Raw genomic sequence first — 16,552 nt, 5'->3', positions numbered from 1 at the left:
GAGACTGTCACAAAGAAAGCCGAACTCAGCTTACAGTCAATTCTCCATGATGATCGCAACCTGTACAAAAATATGTCTTTACAAAAAATGTTCAAGGTTGAGTTCAGAGGGTCAGGCTAAGAAGAGTTTAAAAAAAATATGTTGGTACTTTGACAGGCTTTGATCCACATGCATTGACTTTTGATGTTACAGAATTAATTCTGATAATTATGAGGTCCTTTCAAAAGCGTTCCAAGAGTGCTAGTCTTGACAACTTTTCACTTGTCACGGACTTGTGGACAACGAGTAACAATGGCAATGGTGACACGCTCCATTAGAAACTAAGAACAGAAAACAAGGACTGGTTATATTGTACTGGATGTGGGTCCCGTTTTTAAGAGTGCCACATATACTGTTTCACTTCACAAAAACAGAAGAATCTTTCATCCATAGCTTGAGGTTGTAGCAGCCTTGCTTCATGACACGATGAATGTAACACCAACAATCAAACTATAAATTATTCACTTTTATTTCATCTGATAAATTTACATAGCTTACACCCTCAGTTGAAATCTTTAAAATAAGTCATTTAAAATAAGTAACATATAAATTCATTCTAGAAATGCATTTATGACTTATCATAAAGACAACACCTTTCGGCTGCAACTAAAATAACAAGGAACTAGTATGTACAACACAAATGTTTGTAACACTGAAGAAATACTTGCCTTTATGCTTCGGTAAGCTTATACACATAAAACTGGACAACCCCAAATATGCTGTTACGTAAAATCTTCACATGGGTTGACCATAAACAAAATAATCTTTTTTCCATGAATAAAAGAAAGTAATTTCTTAATTTGATCAACAGAAAGGTGACATGTTATGACAATGGATGTTATATCTCATGCTTTTAATAATTATGCAAAAAGAAAATCTAACTTGGCTAAGGAGAGTTTTTCATAAACAAAATTAATTTGCATTTGCAAAATAAATTTCATTTTGCCATAGAGACCTTGTATTTGTAAAGAAATTTGAGATCCAAGACATTAGAATTTGTTTAACACATCTTACAATGATTGAGATCATTTATCTGTAATACTTTCACAGAAAGGTACCCCATTCTATGCTATCATAGCTAATGTTTTTGGAAAAAACAATAAAAACTTTTATATTTTTTTTCACCCTTTTCACATTACTATACAATAGTATCAGTACTATTATGTACAGGGAATAATTCATCATGAACTATTCGTGAAATTAAGTTAATTCATGTATAATAATAATATCCACCTTAAATACTTTACCACATCAGTATACAGTCACTATCTAAGCAGTTAAATAGTTGAAGAAAAAAAAATATAAATAACTTTGTTTTTAAGTTAAGCCCTCTATTTGGTGTTGTATGCATTTAATCACACATGAAGAAAACATATTGCAGAATCTACGCTGCTTGGCAGTGGTTTGAATGGTGATGAATGATTTTTTTCGTTGACACAAAAATAACATTGAAGTAGAAAAATATTGAGCACTATTGCATTTTGCAAGTCAAAATGGAAAATTATCTTTTTGGTCAAATTTATGAACACATTGGAAATGTCAAGTATTCAAACTGCCCTTGCTTCTGACTAGTTCAAGCCGTTAATTGCGTAGATTTGAACACACGATGCCTGAAGTCAGGCAGAACCAGTTTTTACTGGCAGAGACTAGTTGAAGGTTCATTGCGTTCATTTTCACACTGAACATTGTTCATTCACATTTGACACTCGTTCACATCATATCCTTTGCTCGATCAAGTCTATATCTTGAACAGCATCATCATTCTCTGTATGATGCAGAGAACCCATAATTGCATGTGCCCCATAATTTAGGACTGTCCCATCTCGGGGCGTTCACAGAATCTGGCGCTATCATCACGGAGGAAACAGTGGCAGTCAATCACACCGGTTTGCCACGATGGCCGACTTGCAGGAGGCAATGTCGGCGTAGCTGTGAGTTCGGACTAACACCTTTGTTAGTTGTGGTTCACATTAGCTGTTAGGGAAACAGCATTAGTTTACGCTCTGTTAGGGAAACAGCATTAGTTTATGCACTTTGTAGATGGAGTTGATTTCATGCTACGTCTCCCTGTTTGTGGAGAGGTAATGGCTTCTCATCACTGTTTGGTGGTGTAAGTAACGTGATGACTTGAGATGTTATGTCTGGTGATCTACGAGCTGCGTTCATGACCTCTTCCTGTCGACTTTGAGCTTTTTCCTGTAATAATAAAATCAATATTAAGTTCAAAGAAAAATAGGTTTAACGTCAACAAAATTACTTTAAGAAGTAGAAATCTTCTACAGTTATCTAATTTAACATGACATTCTTAATGCATTCTTTTACAGATAAAATATTTATTTATAGAATTTATAAATTTATTTATTTATTTTTTTAAATTTAAATTTCTTGAAAACACAATACTAACCAGTAACGTGAGATCTATGTTGTGAATCTGGATATTATGACAGTCTTCAGACGGGACAGTAGGAAAGAACTTGATTTCAACAGGGCCATCCTCCCTGACTGTGACAGCAAACGGAGACATCCACTGCACACACGGCAAAATATCTTGCCAGCTCAAACCTGGAACACAAGTAAGTCAAACGGTCAGGAACAAGCAGATTCATGGGAACAATACAATTTCAGGAGTAAATATACTTCAGTCAGTGTTGGAATTATTTTTTTTATGTATATTTTGATTGACATTTGTACATACCTGAAACAGCAAGAGCGACATCTTGTGAGGTCATGTGATAGAGTGCTGACGCAGCAAGAACGCTGTATGTGAACTGTAAACATCCCAGGTCCAGCATGCACACGTCCAACAGCTAAAATAAACAGGACAATCATTAAATAAACAGCAAAACTCAGAGTAATACGTGAATCCGACAAAAAAATTAAAAAAATAGACATGAAAAAATATTAATAGGGTTTTTTTTGTACAAAACATTGACACAATATCTGAACTGAATTATGATATCTTTATATTAATTTCAGACTACATATTTTCAGGAAGGTTGGGACAAGGAGAGCTGAGTTTCATAAGCTTGAGCACTTACCCTTGCAATCTGGACAAAGGCGTGGCCTGAGAACTGTGGGAAGACAAAGCCATCCTCGGCCTTGACGATCTGTTCCATGTTAGCAACCTGGAGGTACACAGATAACCATGCGTTGCAGGTCATGGGGGGACAGGTCCCAGTTCAGGGCCTTGAGCATGACCAACTCCTGGTCCAGGATTTCCTCCTCTGTACAAGCACCATCCGTTACGTATGCGAACTCCGTCAGTTTGGGTGGGTAGATCTCCTCCAGCTTGGCAGCGATGAAGAGTGCTGTGATTCCCAACAGCTGGAGGTTGTGTTTCATTACATTACGCTTCTGGGAGAGGTAGCGGTCGATGAAGTCAATGGCGAGGTAGAATGTCTCACGGTGAAGCCTGTACACCTCGCACACCTGAAATAGGCAACAGAAGCTGTTAAATCTGAATTTATCGTGAGATGACACCTCCAGCAAGGTATACATTCCTTCGGAGTAACTAATCTATTACACAATATATATTAGTGATAATAACACACCCTGACTTTAGTCGCAGGTCCAAATCTTGTATCTAGGACTAAAGCAATCCCAAGAACAGTGAATGATAACAAATATCTAGAAAGTAGATGAAAGGTTTGGACTGCTGTTATTTACCTTGCATAAAAATGTTGCTGAAAGAACCCTGATTTAACAGAAAGCACAAAGACTAAGAGGCAACAGGAAAATATAGTTTCAACTGAAAACTTAATATTGTGTTATCAAATTGAGGGTTTGAATTGAGAATTTGGATCAGAGGAAAATTGCCATCCCTGGGAAGCTGAGAGAAACAAAGCTTACCTCAACAAGCCAGTCAAGGAGGATAGCCTTCATCCTTGGCTGCAGAGCTGGATGTCGGTCAAACATGTTCTGATCCCTGACATACAGAACCTCCTTCTTCAGCATCAACTGCCACACCTCCTTTGAGTCTGCCCATGTGAACTTGGGGAGTGGGGATGATCGTGAAGACACTGGTGTAAAATAGTTCTGGAACCGGAACTGAGTTCCGATAAATTTTGCCGGCGTGATTTCCGGTTCGGGTGTGATGGTGGTGCTGGGGATGATGGCGCATGATGTCACCGACGAATCCTCGGAGATGGGAATCCACTGATTCTAAAACAGCAAAGAAAGAAATTTTGAATCATAATGCTAACTTCAACAAGCCAGTCAAACATTTCTAGTTGACTCTAGTGGAATATTTGTAGCATGCAAATATGTTGTGGCTCAGGAATACATTACAGGGAAGGTTCAGCAGACACAGGATTTTATCACAATTTGACCATATGGTCGGTCCCTTGGTCAGGGGCTATAGCTTGAGGGCAGCCTCCCTACCACTGGGCTGTCTGTCCTGAGACACCCACCTGCTGCTGGCTGACCAGCTTGCCTCGCTGACCAGGTGGTGGTCAGGAACAATGGCTGCTTGTGGTTCATGGGTAGGATCTCCGAACAGGAGCCCAAAACATTATCAACTAATAACATTAAACTTAAGAGACAGTAACTATGACATCAGAAAGAAATGTCCTTGCACTAACTATGAATAGAAATTGGCCTTTTTGATGGGTTTGGCTGGATGTTTGCATTACTGAACATGTCTGTCCCTGAAATGTTTTGGGAATCCTCCATGAATAAGGGGTTTGATTTCCCCTCCATGGATTCATCAAAGTGTGTCAACTAAACGTTTAATTCAGATCCATGCTCTCCTATAAAACCAATGTCATGGTTATAGGAGGGATCATAAAAAAATACAGTCAACCTCAATACAGAAACATGTTAACATTTCTGGAGAATCCTTTCATTATTCAATGCTTCGGTAGAGCAAAAAACCATCTTAGTTACAAATGAACTTGGTGATATCTGTTCCCACCACCCAGCCATGCATGACAAGAATGTTCCCAGTCGTGGGAAACGCCAGGTTTAGATATAATGTGGATACTGTGTCCCATTGATGACTAACTATACCTCCACCCTACATATACATCTACAGAGGGTCTCACAATGTTGTCCATTAAATGACACGGCCTCTATGGGGGGCTTCAGGGCATGAATTTAAATTTGCTGTGTTCAGCAGAGCTGGACCAAAGAACGTTACAAGTTTTCCAACAGGAAATTTATAACTGGTGTTGATAACAGTTTTGTGGCAATGGTGACATATACAACTCAAACAAGTGAAGAATTTCTTTCAAAATGACCATAGTGATTAGTTAGTGCATCTTGGCATGTAATATATACAGTACACCTTGGCATGTAATATATACAATTCAAAAGAACACCTGAATAGTAATGTGGAAGAATTGCGTATATTTTCTGTACCATGACACAAACGGATGTAGGTCTTAATGAAAAACAAACTACTTTGACAAGATTTGACACAAGAATGCCCAGACAAGAGAACCAATGACTAACTCCTAGATCTGTTTAATGTAAAGCATGTGTGGGCCAGCACACCCACCAACCACATGTGAAATGAAACCAAACACAAACCTCATCTGGAATGTCTGCACAAGGGCAGGATGTGGCTGTGTAGTAAACCATGATCCTTGAAGGTATTTGTAATCCACTGCTAGGTCTAGAACATGAGAGACTACCTCTCACAAGTGAAGCTCAGTCACAACTGACCACTGACCCAGGTCCAAGCTTCTTTATACCCCTCCAGACCACATGCTCAAAGAATGCCCTGACACTAATAACAATTAATGGGGGAGAGGACAGCCCTGCAGTACTCCAGTCTCCTGCTGTAGCCCTGCTGGCCACCTGCTGATGAGGCCAGGGATTGGATCAGTCACGCTTCACTGACCAAGGGTCACACTCTACTGACCAGTGGTGAGGCAGGTGCTTGTGGGGGCGGAGCTTGGGAAGTGGTCAAAGATGATGTAATATGAACCAACAAGATACAAACATGATGAGGGAATTGGAGGAAGAAAATTTGGTAATAGTGAAAAAGGGGAGGAGTTTGAGGTACAGAAATGGGCATGTGGGGGGCGGACCAAGGGGCTTTGTTTATCTAGTGTGGGGATAAGCTGATCACAATGGGATGAGGTGTAGTATGAATAACTGTACACTTCCTGCTGTGGGGTGCTGGCTCATCACCTGGGATGCTGAATTCTGTTGTGTAATAACACAAGTGTGACCAGCACTGCATGGTGGCAGCACATGCTTGGTGACAATCATTAAAAACAATTTGGGGCATAATACATTTCAACACTTTGCTTATCACAACTTTATTGAAACAGATCAATATGACAGTGTTGGGAATTGTGGCTTAGATCATCGCCTATGTTCCAGAAAGAAGTGATGACAGGTAACACAATCATCTCACAGTTAGAATAAAAGTAACAGTAGTGAATTTGTAACGGGACTTTGTAGAGCTGGGTGTCACCGATGTCACAAATGCTGTACAGTCAAGTTTCTTTCTTGTTGATCAATATTAAACAAAGAGAAAGCACTAGATGCCTACAAGTGAAATACAAACTAAGGTTTTTAAGAAACAAAGAAATATTTTAGTTTCATGAAAAGACCAAAACAATTAAACGCCTAAACTTGTCCAACTGACGTAATAAAATTTAAGGTCAGTCTTACGGTATACATTTTATTAGCAAAACTGAATGGACAGAAAGTTTTACTGGACTCAGAGACAATAATATTCAAACTTTTCCCATTGTACACAACTAAAATTAGGACAAAAGAATTGAATTTTACACTTCACAAACAAGCACCAGCAACAAAAGGAAGTCGACTTCCCCAAAGCAACAGCTGTCTGATACGGGATTACATCTATATCCTGCTCCTCCTAGACAACGACCTCAGCAATAAAACAGATATACCCCTGGAAGATCAAAGGCCAGGCAATCATTGTTACCTAACATTGTCTAGAGGGCCAAGTAGATGTGGGCAGTGTGTACACTGGGGAGGACGACTTTATTGATAATGTGGATGTACATCAAGTAGGTAAGGAGGGGATGTAGAGTGGACATAGGGGTCGGACAGATTGGTCAGCTACTGGACAGGTGGGACGGGCTGATTGTCATGCTTCGTTGACCTGACTTCAAAGGAATTCTAGAGTCATTTACAAGATACAGTACTGTTAGACATAACTTCATACCGTTATATGGTACATTCCGTGTGAATATCTGGGTAGTGTTTAACAGTAAATGCTGCATCAGGATATGGAAGGTTTATTTTGTTTCTGTATTAAGGAAAGTATCACGTTGTACAAAGGAAGACTTCGAATAAATCGAAATCTTAAAACTTGTTGTACTATAGCACGAGAAACATTGGTAATAACAACAACAACAAAGCAAACAGGCACAAGAAACTTCAGAAATTCTTTTTAAAATTGTCCACAATTTCACCATTTAATGACTCAAATGTTCTTGTGTTGGACACATGGATAGACTTCCCCGGTTTGGTAACTAAGCTGACCGAATCTAAATCTGGAATAGCTGATGAAAGGTGTACACTTTCTCCAAGAATGACTGGCTTTAAATTAGGACCATAATTATACAGTATGTTCAACATTTAAGACTAATGTTAAGTGTCATATTGGAAAAGTAATATTGAAGGGGTTCATAGATAGAATAGAGTCACTACAGCAAAGCAGCTTCAGAATTTCAAACACAATGACTAGCTGCAACCTGACAAAGGAACATGTTATGATGACTCTTTACTTAATTATTTCTCAGTTCCTTCTGTATGACCTTGGGCTATAAAATAACTGTACCTGACCCGTTCTACTACAAACAGAATTACAAGTTACATGGAGCATTGTATACCTGATGACCTCAAGTGACCAGAGGCCAGAAATATCACCTGTATTCAGTATGGTCAACATTGTAACAGAACTGCTAGAACTTAGGGGATTAGGAAACGACAAATGTTTTATTTGTGCAGGACTTGCACCATGGAGCATTTCGTCACGAAACAGTGAATATATTTTGAAAAGAACCAGGGGAACAGATTAATGTACGAAAGGTGTCAGAATGGTGCGAATAAATTGAATATAAGGAACTGATCCATAAGGAAAAGTGCTTTCAAATCACAGAACCATTTGTTTCTTCATGAGGTTAGTCAGACTTATAGTAAGATGAAGAAAAGTGCAAACGAACTGAATCAAGGCAGAAGCATATATTACACATTCTTATGAAACAAAAATATAAAGAACTTCAACTTCGTTAATTAATACCTCATTGTCATGCTCATTCTGAAAGACAATAAATTCTTAAAAGAAAATGTATGAAAATCCATACATGAAAAAGGTCCGACACTTTTATTAAATGTACTGTCACAATAAAGCGTTGTCAGCATTTAACTTCCATTAACAAAATCGTATAAAACTTCATTAAAGAGTGACAAGTTTGGTCCAAGGTGCTAACTGTCACCATGCTGAACCCAGCTGGAGCCGACACTCTACCCTTCCTGTTTGATTACCCCCAACTGGAGCCAGGGACCCCCCCTCCCTCATCCCTCAAGACCTCCTGTGGAGACTCCTCCCATTCACTCCTGTCTTAACCATAAGCTGTAGTGTCATAATCCTTTAGTTCTTATTAGCCAACAACAACAAGCCTTGCTCTGTGACAGGGAAGATAATCCTTCTCATTAACAGTACAGTTAATTGACCTCAGCTAGGAAATTAAAGATAGCAGTATACATGAAGTGTCACTGTGTTGAGATGAGTCTTGAATGAATCAGTGTCACAGGATAGAGCAGTGGCCATTATTTTCTGTTACAGAAGCTAGTTGGGTTAGTTTTGATAAACTTGCAATTAACTACTCAAACAGCATCTTGCTGTTGATGGTACTGTGTGATGAAGCAGCGTTGTCTCAAAACTTCATGAATACTGATTTTTCAAATGACTGGCATATGACCAATGATCATACAATGGACAAGGTAAACAAGTAGCCTCTTATGAAACAGGAGAGAGATTGAAAATCCCACAAGACAGGCTAGTAAAACTGAAATGTCTGGGGCAGCTGCTTTTACTATTAGGTACAAGTCAGCATATTTTTGAAGGCAATTGAAGATATTAAATTTCTAAACCTGAGATTCATTTACGCTTTCTTTAGTTTTTATTCTATAGCAATATTTTGTTCAAATTCATTACTGTCCATTACAAATCTAAAAAAAAATTTTTAAATAAATAAAAAATAAATAATAATAATAATTTTTTAAAAATTAACAAAGAAGAGAAGGACTTTTTAAAAACCAATTATTCCTCGCTAAATCACTGGTCCCAGCAATTATTCCCACAAAGTATTTCAATAAAGGGATGCATTACTTTTATATTTGTTAATATCAGGGATTTGATTCCATACTGGTCAATAGCGTCAAATTCTCAGAGATTTATATATGTTGGAATATTTTGAATAAGTGCATTCAAACAAAAGACCGACTTGTTTCTTCATGAGGTTAGTCAGCCTTACAGTGAGTTGATAACTTGAAGTTTCCAAATGTGTGTGAAGTCATTGATCTGTTTGACATGGTTTCTTTTACATTTCCTCAATGAATCAATCAAACAGAGAAATTTAATCCAACACCCAAAACATGTACACCAAAATGTCATCTACCCCCAACAGTTTCTCCCATTGACAGAGAAAAGAACCCACATTTGCCCTATGGATGATTGTTTGAAACAGACTGAAATTGACACATCCCAAACTTAAAGCATCATCTATCTCCACCCAACTTCAATCACTGTCACAGTCAGACTGATGAGACACATTACCAATGAAATAGACAACGCTGACATCTGATATCGACAACCAACAACCTGTAATTAACAACAGGAGAAATAAATGCCGGCTCTCATTACTTGAGGTAGGATAACAAAGTTACATCACCCCTGGCAGTGGCCAGTGATTGGTCAGTGTACTGGTCAAGGAATTCAGAAGTCAATCACGGTGTGGTGGACATGACCTGGTGTTATATCACTGACCTACTGACACAGGGTTAGAGATCCACACACTACAAACACAACACTAACCATTCCCCTGCAATAAAGACATGGCCACTGGTCTTAAAGTTAAGAAATTTAAGACTTCCAACCTGTCTTTTATTAGAGGAAAGAGCAAGAAACACGACATTAAAACCTTACAGCATGTTTTAAATGAGAAATAACAATAAAAGGAAATGGTTTGTTGCAGCAATAATTGTTCGTCTTACATCACAATGACTCATCAGTAACCTTGAACTAAGACAGATCTAGTTCGTGAGAACTTTTCATAAATAATTAACTTTTTGCAGAAACTGTAAATAATCCAAGCCAAACCCTATTTTTTATAAGCTGACACTTGAATTAAAAAGGAAATCAAACTTAATTATTCATCAAGCAGTACAAAACTTCCACTGCTGACAACTGACTAAAAAGTCAATATTGCAGGTGTTAAACAGAAATGATGCTTAACCCCAGTACGTCCCCACAAACCTCTTGCACCTGGCTGAGGGGGGGAACAACCTTTACCTCTACATCACATTCTGATGAGCAGATGATTGTACAGAAATGTGCCCAATAACCAGTTAACTATCCTACATCTAACAATACCAGAGCGTGTGCCGGCTACCTCAAAGGCTTATGAGGGGGGAGGTTCACAATGCTACGGTTATATGGAAATGACAACACCTGTTCCTTGACCAAAGTTTTTCCTACCAGAGTTCACAGCTTTATGATAAAAGATCAAACCAAATAAAGGAAAGATCAAATTCCCCCAGTACGAGCAGACAGCAGAGGCACGCGCCATCTAATTTTCAATGAAAAGATTATAATACAGGGAGGCTGTACCGTTGAGCTGAGTAGGGCCAGGTAATGCCTCATTTGCATACAGCTGGGGGGTCAGGCAGATGTAGAGGAATGCCCTACCCCCATCCCCTCAGCTGTGGCAGAGGTAACAAAGCTGAATCAATGAACCGTAAATAGTCAATTCAGCAAAACACAACATCAAACAGTTAGTTAAATGGCTGTGTAAATCTTAATTTGCAGTCAGATATTTTTCAAATAAAGAAATAACAAAAATACATTTAGAAATCTGCAGATACTAGTTTTGACTGAATATCGAAAGTATTTTGTTTTTAAATTATCAAGGTAAATGTCTGGTTGAACTTTGACTTGCCAACATGAGAAAAATGAATAGTAGTGCGTTATTACCATGTTTCAAACAGATTTGCAGGGAAAATATATGAAATAAGAATATAATTGATAACATATTTTCATTTGGTCAAACTCAACTCAATAACTTTCATATGACAATCTGCAGATCAAACACATTGAAACATTGTTTGGTGGACTTAATGAAATAATTTGTTAGAAATAAACAAACAGGTTCATTGATATACATATATATATGACACACATCTGCATCATGGTTTATCTTGCACTGACAGGGGAGCCCTGTCCATGATATTGTAATGTTTTTCGTAAGTAGTCCAACCAGTTTTATAACATGAAAAATCGCTGATCTAGAAAGAATTTACATAACTTTATATTAAAAACTATACAACTGAAAGATTAGAATTTCCAGCAATAAACAACAGCAACTGACAGCTTTAATTTTCTCACTTTGTTCCTTTCTTTAAACAACAAATTTGCAATTAACAAGTGCGTGAGATATCCGTGAATAGGACATGATCGTTCAACAGCTGTTGAAACTGACAGCCAATGGTACACGATGACATTTCGCGCCTCAGAGATCAGGTTCATTTGTAATCCATACACTCTCTTTGGGAGAAGTAGTTTTGTGATTTACACTATATACATTGTAAACAGAATATGTGCATTCCGTTGTTTATAGTTGACACTGACATGCATGCCTATTTCGCGGGATGTAAGATCTGATTGGATGACGGTGTGTCAACTAAGGACTCATGAATATTCATCAGTAACAAAGATGGAGGACAGGTTTTCTAATGAATGAACAAGGGAAAAAATATTCAGAAAAAATAGAAGGCTCGTTGCACAAAATGAAAGCATGACACACAAGACAAATGTGCATATAATCTACAACATATAGAAGTTTCACTCTTGAAAGGTCCTCACGAAAAATATACCCGCGAAATTTTGCGCGGGGGTCTATTTGGGAGGATATGGCGCGAACCTGTCACTTCTGCCCCTCGATCGAGTCACATTTTAGACTAATTTCACAATATGCAACTCACCTGAATCCTAAACTGTTGTCTCCGTTTGTTCACAGCTATATCCCTATCATCGTCCTGCAACAAGAGTTAAAAATGGGGGTTCTAAAGGGTCTAAAACTTAGCGCAATCTGGGTCACCTCAAACAAAGAGGGGAGAAAGGAAGAAGTTTCCAGCATCATAAAATGTTAAAAACTTACCTCCATAGCTTTCCTTTTCCTACAGATGTTGGGTTTGGTCACTACACTTTCGTTATCCTGTGTTTTTGGTCGATTTTGGAGTCTTGCACTGCAAATGAAAGACACATGAAGTTGACTTCTGTTTCGATATGCGACCCGTGTAGGACAGCTCACATCCTAGTCCTACGTCACGATCAAAAGGTCTTACTGTCAACATCCAAAGGAAGAAATACTAAAATTTAACAAACATAATTCTTACCTTTTTCTAGACATCTTCTAAGCTTCAGATATCAGATGTTATCTGAAATGACAGAAAATATGAAGTATATTTTCCGATCACTTGATTACGAAGTCCGGGTTGTCAATTTCTAAACTCCAACGAATCCATTTTTTATGGTTCACACCATTCTGACCATTCTGGTAAAATACGACTGCACATAAATATCGCACTAAATTGTTATTTGACTATTTCCAGCTGATCATTTCAAATGATGAGAAGGCGGGCTCTTTACTCGCTGAAAGAAATGAACTCCATGCCCTATTTCGACATCACCTCAAAACACGTACGACCCCCCTCAGTAAAATAAACCCCACAGGTGGATAATTTTGACAATATAGATAGACGTAATCCTGATTGATATTGTCTCAGCTGAGTGACCAATCACCCTTGTTAATTACACTATAGCTGCAAACTGAGAGCTACCTCTAGCACACGTCTGGCTCCCTTGCCAGCTTGCATTGACTGAGGTGTCACGTCCCGCGCAAACCCATGTTACCACGCAGGGACATTGCGCATGCATCTTTCCCACACAAACAAAAATTTCATTAAATATGTTCAAAATATTGGCCTGATTAGTTTTGACATCAGTCTATAGGAGATACTGACCAAAAAATCGGCCATTCGTCGAGTTAGTAGAAAGAAATTCGATGATAACTTTTCCACCCTCCGACGAGAAAAAGGAACTTCCGAGAGACAACGGCGCGAAAAACAAGATTCACAACTTTACGAAGTTAAAATAATAAAGTTCATGAGATAAAAAACCTTAGATATACTTTTAGTTAACTTCCTGTGTCTTAGAAAGACAAAATAACACTCGGAACACAAGCTTACATGGGTTTCATTCATTCAACACATGGCCACAAAAAGTTGTAAACAAATCGACTCGGTTAGGAAAAAAGTTACACAAGTTCTTTTAAAACGAAGTAAATGCAACTTCATGCATATCATTTTGAAGCTTGTAACGCCAGAAATCTAATGCATTAAGTGACACATGTAAGCGGTATTCAAAATCATGACTTTCAGAGGAAAATTTAGACATAAACACGCTAATGTCATCTCCGAGAATGTGCTTCCGCTTATTTACGCATGCGTGACTATTTGGGTATCCTGATTGGTTGATGGGGACGCCACCTCCCTGACAACGTCACATGTTTGAGAAAATGGCGACGTGTATGGAAAAATTTGTCGGCGTTTTCAAGCAGAAATCTACTGCTATTATTGGCATGATTCATCTAAAGCCTTTGCCAGGTGTTTTAATATCATATTGTCTTTATGCATGATGAAATAAATGCACTATATTGCACACATCACCAGAACAGGAACAGGTGCCCGTTGAAACTCACACCTGCACAGTAGGACAGATCATAGCTAATTGACAAGCCGGTTCTTGTACGTAACAAGGCTTGTCATAGGTCGGGCACTGTGATCAATACATTCCAGTCTCAGATATCACTTGCTGAATGGTGTTGGAGCGAACAAGAAATATTTTTACTGTGCCATTCGTTTTGAAGCAGATTAAATTTTGTGAACTACATCCATGTGTTTGTAAAACAAAGCAGGAGTGTTAGCCAAATGATGTTATTATGTATTGCAAACAATACCGCTGAAAAATAAACACATGTAAGTCGTTTTGAAGTGTCTGAAACATAATTCTTACCTGGCAAACATGTACAGGTATAAATCCAATTAGAACGTGATAAACACAATTTCAAATAGAAGTAAATGGCACCTCAAAGCCAAGCTGTCCACATGTGGTCTGTCAAACTATTTGGCGGATTTTCCACTCTAGGTACATATGATTGGCTCAGAAATAATTCATGCAAATGTAGTCAAACATTGTGTCACATGGGATCTATTTTTACCTATGCCTAGTATAGTTTATGTGGGCAGGGCCAGTGATCACCATGTAAAATCTCAATGAATAGATCTATTTGATTGTGACTTGCTGATTGGTTGTGTTTTCCAATCTCCAAAGTGCAGGCACTATAATTATATCACATCAACACCTATCAGTGTTCAGTTTTGCTTTCCCGCTGATCGTTGTTCATGTTTAGGCTTGCAACTGTGTTTTTATTGATGTGATATTGTTCGATAGTCTCCATGTGCTTTTCCTATTTATAAACTGTAAACAGGAGGGGTATTGATTCATTGATTTACAAACAAGTTAACATGTCGTAGATTTCATATCACCGAGTGATTGAGCCATGAATGTTTGGAAAATAAAATAAACACATCTGTGCATGTAATTTCTACAATTTGGAAGGGTTTGAGCAATTGTTATGGAATACATCCATGTTAAATTTACATCTAAACATATATCATTGAATTTGGGTGATTTTTAAAGTACAGATAATTAAGACTGTTGAATTTGGGTGATTTTAACAGTACATGTATTAGATTGGAGTTAGATGAGTCTAATTTCAAAAAGAAGCAGCAGTTAATTAAAATGTGTGTCATTAATGTTTAATGTAGGATTTTTAATAAACATCAAAACACTGATCCATAATAAATTCACATTTTAACATGACATAACATGTTCTAAAAAACAGTGACACCAGATTTCCCATTTTGTCTCTTACCTATATGTCTATACCTGTACAACTTGGATGTTTCTGAGGTGATCAAGGGCAGTTCCTTATATTGTACCCTGCTAGAATGAGATCACCACTTTTCTGTGATGTCTGAGTGTGTTGTTTCATGGACTTACTGCCACTGTCTTTATAGGGACCCCAAGATATCAGTACTCAATGAAGGAAATCCTCAACTCAGCTGTAAATGAAGCTAAGCTCTACAAAGATGCTGGAGTGGTAAGCTGTTGTTTTCTTTGCCCATTGTTTTAAACACTCTGGTTAATCCTGCTTGAGGCAAAGTTCAATTAAAGAGTTACATATGTCTCCTGTTGAAAAAATATTTGTGTAAAGGAAGACATTTGAAAATGCTATTTCCAATGTTTTCATTGCTTAAAGACTTGGAGTGTGAAGGTTAAAACTGTCTGGAGATACAAAATTTGGATGTGTCGCTATTTGCAGGTTTGTAAGATTTTTTCACAATTAATACAGAAACATTAAAATATTGACACTACTCGATGTACCATTTACTAAAGTCTACTGTTTGACCAATTTAAGACATGGTACTGTGTGAATTATTTAGATTTGTTATTTTTCTGGTGTCTTGTCAGAAACATTTCCACCCGTAACTGCAGTTGTTTTTTTATCATTCTATGCCTAAGAATAGATTTTGTTTGCTTAACACTAACCCTAAACCCTTGAAATAATCCCAATAAATAGAATACATTTAAGGTGGGGGTTATGGGCAGAACTCTTACTGTCTTGTCATATCTGCATAGTTTTAAGTAAGAAAATGTTTCTGCAATATACTTACACTTGCAGTATAAGTAATTTTTGTGTGGAACTGATTATTGTTGACACTTAGTATGTGATTTGTATGTTTACTGTTATGTATTATATTTAGCTAAATCCTATACATTTCGCAGAATACTTGGGAAGGTTTCTTAACCTTGACTTCACCACTCTATGTGTTTATACATCAACTATAAATGAATGTTTTTGTGTGAGAACAGTATCAAGACCTTTATATGTATTCCAACATATTTATTGAGAAATCAGAACTGAGTTCGAGTGACTGTCAAAATTGGGCAAAAACATTTGGGGATATTTTTTTGGTTTTTATGTTTTTATGATATTTTTAAAGACATACACATATTAATAACTGAGCATAAAAGCCTCATCCTCGTAATTCATTCTGTCGTTGAAATGATATAAAAGTTGCTCTGTCAAGCCACAACAGTAAGAAAAACATGAATAACATCAATTGAGAAAGTTGTAAGTTTCATTTCAGAACTTTAACTGACATGTCCTGTACACTTGGG

The 16,552-nt window shown here is 37.6% G+C and overlaps 2 protein-coding genes across 2 annotated transcripts in view; one reads left to right on the top strand and one right to left on the bottom strand.

Annotated features, from left to right (window-relative positions):
* Nucleotides 1–490: 490 nt before the first annotated feature.
* Nucleotides 491–14,391, bottom strand: LOC124281333 (G1/S-specific cyclin-E-like). Its single transcript, XM_046717368.1, is given in 11 exon segments — nt 491–2,235; nt 2,444–2,601; nt 2,735–2,846; nt 3,078–3,203; nt 3,205–3,468; nt 3,889–4,200; nt 8,267–8,284; nt 12,229–12,282; nt 12,405–12,492; nt 12,643–12,684; nt 14,321–14,391. Coding segments are annotated over 10 exon segments (1,290 nt in total). The 5' UTR covers nt 12,657–12,684; nt 14,321–14,391; the 3' UTR covers nt 491–2,091.
* The window catches only part of LOC124281334 (uncharacterized protein F13E9.13, mitochondrial-like), a 32,767-nt gene continuing 30,031 nt past the window's right edge, over nt 13,817–16,552 (top strand). Inside the window, exons 1-2 of the mRNA XM_046717369.1 lie at nt 13,817–13,911; nt 15,388–15,470. Of these exons, the coding sequence (XP_046573325.1) occupies nt 13,824–13,911; nt 15,388–15,470 (171 nt within the window). The 5' untranslated portion in view covers nt 13,817–13,823. The remainder of the gene's footprint in view (nt 13,912–15,387; nt 15,471–16,552) is intronic.

Source organism: Haliotis rubra, unplaced genomic scaffold (genome assembly GCF_003918875.1).
Source record: "Haliotis rubra isolate DU_JTF1 unplaced genomic scaffold, ASM391887v1 Scf282, whole genome shotgun sequence".
NCBI classification, from domain to species: Eukaryota; Metazoa; Mollusca; class Gastropoda; order Lepetellida; family Haliotidae; genus Haliotis; species Haliotis rubra.
The sequence above is the reverse complement of the archived record's forward strand: the minus strand, read 5'-3'. Positions and strand labels throughout refer to the sequence as shown.